This window comes from Mycetomoellerius zeteki, unplaced genomic scaffold (assembly GCF_001594055.1).
Source record: "Mycetomoellerius zeteki isolate Tzet28-1 unplaced genomic scaffold, Tzet1.0 scaffold472, whole genome shotgun sequence".
NCBI classification, from domain to species: domain Eukaryota; kingdom Metazoa; phylum Arthropoda; class Insecta; order Hymenoptera; family Formicidae; genus Mycetomoellerius; species Mycetomoellerius zeteki.
This window is the reverse complement of record NW_017257471.1, coordinates 43,254-48,652: the sequence shown is the minus strand read 5'-3', so window position 1 is coordinate 48,652 and position 5,399 is coordinate 43,254. Positions and strand designations below refer to the sequence as shown.

Genomic DNA, 5,399 nt, shown 5'->3' with positions numbered 1-5,399 from the left:
CGTATCCGCTCCAGCTCCTGTTCCTAGCAAAACCGACGGCACTAAGAGAAACGAGGGGTCAAGCGTTCTTGGTCTCTCTTGGAGAGTTCTCCAAATAGTATCGATCGGATCCTGCACGCGCACTCGGATCAACCGACGACCAGCGGGTAGAGAGAGGTTCTCTGCCTCCCTCCGGACGTTCCCGGACGTCAGGACGACCGACGCACATTGCATTACCGATCCTTGTTTCGACCGGCCGAGACAACAGGGGTGGAGAGTTCTTCGCCTCTGGTCAGGAGTTCCTGACGGCCGGCCGAACCTTCAATATTCGAATCCCGGCCGCGCACCTACCGCACCGGTACTCGCGGTTCGCGACAGCACGCCAGCACCGCGCCGCGTTTGGCTGGCGGCCGCGCCGCGCTAGCATCCGCGAATCATGCTCCGCCGTGAGAGTACTAGGGCGCGCCACTGCACGGACACGAAATCCGCCAGGCGCGCATTATAATCACGCTGCATTTGTATTCCGGCCGCATGTATCATAGTCCGATTCGCGCTATTCCTGTATTGCGTTTATATTCCAGCCGCGTGTATATATTCCGCTTTGCGTCGTTATATTTTGCGTTCATATTTCTTTCTATTATTGTTTGTTATTACACGTATTATGTGCATGTCCGTTTTTTTTGATTGAATAAATGTTAATTTCGTAATTACCTGCCCGCGTAAGATTACTGTAAGTGCCTTCCTTCTCCGATACGAACCTCTCGCGTTCCCGACCGAATTCACCGACGAGCTACATCCGCGCAACGGGAGTTAGGTTGTTTCAACGTCAAAAGACGTCATTTTGATATCAACTTGTTACCGAGACACCTAAATTAATTTGTTGCTTGGAAACGTCCTAACATGACGTCAAAATGACGTCCTTGCAATGCCGTCAATAATTTTGTGACATTAGAACGTCATTATGACGTCATTAAGACGTCATTTAGTGACGTCAGCCATGGTCAGTAAATGACCATCAAAATTTGACGTCAAAATGACGTGTATTTGCTACTTGGGTCGGGAATCAGAGGTAATGAGATTACTGATGAGCTGGCAAGAAGTGGCTCATCAACCAGGCTGATGGGACCGGAACCAGCTCTAGGTTTGCCCAGCTAAATCTGCAGGGCAAAAATAAAGGGCTGGTTACGGGACCGTCATATCAAATATTGGAAGGAAGAGACAAGAACCAAATGCAGGCAGACAAGAGCCCTGCTGGGAGAGATGCCCAGCAGGGACCTTGTCAGGAACATTAGGGCCTTGAAGAGAGGGGAAGCCAGGCTGGCGGTGCAGATCTACACGGGCCATGGCTTCACTAACTACCACATGCACAAACTGAGGCACATTGATAACCCGAGGTTCAGGAAGTGCGAACATGAGGAAGAAACCTCTCTCCACGCTGTGTGAATGCCCAGCGCATGCAGGACAAAGGCGGCTTCTTCTGGGCTCGGTATTTCTCGAGCCCGAGCAGGTATGTCAACTCCAGGTCAGGGACCTTCTCCGTTTCTGGAGGAAGACAGGTCTGATCTGATCTGGAGATAGTACGGCCGGGAAGACACAATGGACCTAGTCTGCGTGTCGTTGGCTGGCCCCAACTGGTGGCTGCCTCCCGAGATTATTATTATTATTATTATTATACTTCCGACGATATTCGCCTCGAAAGAAAAATTCCGTTTTTTTTCAAAGGAATGTTTCACCCCTTAAACATGAGTTAGCGCACGTATAAAAAAATATGTGTCTCTCTTAGATTTTCGCGTTTTACAATATATTTCATGGAGAATCAAATCGGTTCCGGACAGTTGTGAAACTTCCTTTGTCAGATCAATTATCTCGGGTATATCATCGATGGTCAAGGATTACATCCAGATTCTAAAAAAATTGAAGCAATCAAAAACATGCCTGAACCTTATAATGTAACCACATTACGTTCTTTTCTAGTAGCAATTAATTATTATTCACGCTTCATTTCAAATATGCATGTTCTTAGACGTCCTTTGGATAATCTTTTAAAAAAAGATTCTAAATGGAATTGGTCTTCAAAGTGTCAAGAATTTTTTGATCAATTTAAAAGAATTCTTACTTCAAAGCTCTTACTTACTCATGACAATCCTCAACACGAGATTATTGTAGCAGCAGACGCTTCAAATGAAGGATTAGGAGCATGTATTCTTCATAGGTTTTCGGACTTTACAGTTAAGGCAATCAGTCATGCCTCAAGAAGCCTCACTGAAGCAGAACGTAAATACAGTCAAATCGAAAAAGAGGCATTAGCAATTATTTTTGCAATCACCAAGTTTCACAGAATGATTTTCGGAAGACAATTCATTCTTCAAACTGATCGCAAACCTTTACTTCAAATTTTTGGAAGCAAAAAAGGAATTCCAGCTTATACAGCTAACCGTCTTCAGCGATGGACACTTCAATTATTATCTTATAATTTTAAGATCGAGTATATCAAGACGAACGAATTTGGACACGCGGATGTTTTATCAAGATTAATTAGTCATCAACATCGTCCGAAAGAAGATTTCATAATTGTTTCCGTTTAATTGGAAACAGATTTGTTTTCAGTCATCAATGAATCACTTCAATCATTACCAATTTCTTTTCAGCAAATCAAAAATGCAACCAAAGAAGATGTTATCTTAAAAAAGGTTATTAACTTTATCTTAAATTCATGGCCACAGAATGTCGATGAAACGGATTGACAATCATTTTTTCGTCGTCGAAACTCATTAACCGTGGTTCAAGAATGTCTTCTTTTCAACGACAGAGTTGTAATTCCTAACCAATTCTGTCAACAAATTCTCAAACAAATTCATAAGGGTCATCCCGGAATGGAGCGAATGAAAATCATAGCTCGTTCGTACGTCTATTGGCCCAAGATAGATCAAGAAATAGAAGAATTTGTTCGAAATTGCAAGAATTGTGCACTTGCCGCGAAATCACCAATTAAAATACCTTTATCAAGCTGGTCTCTTCCTGGAAAACCATGACAAACAGTTTTAGATTTCGCAGGTCTTATAAACAGAGAATATTATTTCATTCTGATTGATGTCTTTTCAAAATGGCCTGAGATAATTCTGACCCAAGCAATTACATCTCAGCAAACAATTAATATTCTCCAAGAAATTTTTGCACGATTTGGTGTTCCTGAAACTTTAGTTTCTGATAATGGAACTCAATTCACTTCGGAAAAATTTCAGAATTTTTCTCTTTCTCAGGGAATCACTCATCTCCGTACTCCTCCTTTTCATCCAAGTTCTAATGGACAAGCGGAACGTTTCGTCGACACCTTCAAGCGATCACTTTCAAAAATCGAAGCAAAGGGGAAAGTCAAGGAACATCTTTGGATCTTTCTTCAATATTATAGGTCAACTCCAAATCCTAATGTTCCAAATCATGTCTCCCCAGCTGAAGCTTTGTTTGGAAAATCAATGTGGACGACTTTAGATCTTTTTAGGCCCACAGAGAATTTGACTCTTCAACTTAAGAAGTCAGACAAATCTCTATCTAAACAAAAGCAAGAGGAACAGTACAATCGGAGACATGGAGTGAAATCCAAGATTTTTGAACCAGGAATGAAAGTTTACGTTCAAATTCACACTTACAATAAATGGTCTTGGATTCTTGGAGAAATAATCGAAAAAGTTGGAAGAGTTATCTACAACATTTTGGTCAATACCCGAAGTCGATTGGTTTGAGCTCATGCAAATCAAATTAGAATTCGATTTACCGAAGACATTGACGACTCACTTCAACAAGAAAAAAATCAACTACCACTTGAGATACTATTAAATACTTTTGATGAAGAAGAAAGACAAGCAACAGATTCTCAAGAAATTTCCACTGGAATTTCTTCTACATTTCAACAAGCGGATTCTCAAGAAATTTCCACTTCTTCTCAAAAATCGTCCGGAAATCAAACTCAAGATTTTGGAACGCATTCGCAAGAGTCTCAGGATCAAGGACAAGAATCTCAACATTCACATTCAGTGGTTAGACGATCTCAGCGCCATTGACGCAGTCCACCGAAACTTAAAGACTATCAGCATTCCATCTTTAAAAAGGAAAGGTGTTACCACCGACACATAACATGAAACATGAATGTTGCCACCTACATCTAAAAACATGAATAGAGTTAGAGAGTCACCTAGCAACGATTGACAGATATCAACTGGGGCATTCAATTGTCTCCCTGCTCCATTGCTTGCAATATACATCTTCTCCTTGTAATCATATCGATAAATATAAACTCTTAATTAAACAAGAGTCTTGTTTTTCTTTTCTTGGTAAAACCATAACAATAATATATAAGATATCAAGAATATCATATATATATTATATATATGTACATACTTATCAATAATTGTACACATTTGCATGCTATAAATTACAGATTTGCTTGTTTCTACTGTAAATCCTTTTATACTGTGACAAAACGATGCACTGATATCCTATATATGTATCCAGTGCACTGAACTGGCACCGTCAAAATATCTCGTGCCACTTAGTGCGTACTGAGTGCGCATTACGCGAGTGTCGTGCGGTCAAATGAATTTGTGACACTAGCCAAGTGCGCATTGGCACTGCCAATCGAACACGCTTTTGACACTGAGTGCAGGCACTGCACCCCAATCGAAAACGATATTTTTTTATTATATTCATGAGGTTTGTTCGCGTCGCAAGCTTCAACATGCTCCAACATGCTCCTACCATATAGCTTCTACTCACTCTATCAAGCGCATTAGAGTGAATATGGCGCGGTCTCATGGTGCGGAACGTATACCACAGTATATACAGTAGCGCCACTCTCACGATTTCACCGTGGATAAAAATGAACTACACATGCGCAAGCGAGGTATATAACCAATCAGGGCACTGATATTCCATCTCGCTTCTTCTCTTATTGTCGCTATCTGTCAGCACCGTTGAAATGTCCATATAAGGGATTTAAATAGCCATTTAACGGAAAGTGACAGGAGTATATATTATATGAGAAATAATAAAGTGATACGTGCGATAAAGTGATTAAGTGGTTAAGTGATGTGTTTAGTTATAAGTATTCAGTGAATACTTATAACTAAAAAAAGTTTAGTGTTCAATAATGTGCTTAGACTCGACGTATCTAGGAAGCAAAAAAAACCAGATAAAGGCCGAATTTCTTTACGGAGAATACGCATTTGAGGCTTCCACGGTTATCTTCTTCGATTATATTAGAGGGTTTGCGGGTTATCACCGTGTCTTCTTTCATGGTCAATGCCAACGTTTCGTGAACCATCCTGTTCACTTCATCAGGGCGAGGGGTGCACTGATACTGAGCTACTTCCCCGGGGGACTCCCTTTTTATAGGTAAAACGCTGTCGGGAGGGGAGGGGGATTTT

The 5,399-nt window shown here is 41.2% G+C and overlaps 1 protein-coding gene across 1 annotated transcript; it reads left to right on the top strand.

Annotated features, from left to right (window-relative positions):
* The first annotated feature begins 1,390 nt into the window (after window positions 1–1,390).
* LOC108727228 (uncharacterized protein K02A2.6-like) lies at window positions 1,391–3,719 on the top strand. The gene is made up of 2 exons (XM_018455272.1): window positions 1,391–1,486; window positions 3,240–3,719. The coding sequence occupies exons 1-2, from the start codon at window positions 1,391–1,393 to the stop codon at window positions 3,717–3,719; spliced, it is 576 nt and encodes a 191-aa protein (XP_018310774.1).
* Window positions 3,720–5,399: the final 1,680 nt, after the last annotated feature.

What these genes read in the sequence shown, in the direction of transcription:
- LOC108727228 (XM_018455272.1), top strand. Translation starts at nt 1,391, where the DNA reads ATGAGGAAGAAACCTCTCTCCACGCTGTGTGAATGCCCAGCGCATGCA. An exon ending in TATTTCTCGAGCCCGAGCAG is followed by an intron (nt 1,487 to 3,239) that starts GTATGTCAACTC and finishes TCTCTTTCTCAG; the next exon opens with GGAATCACTCATCTCCGTAC.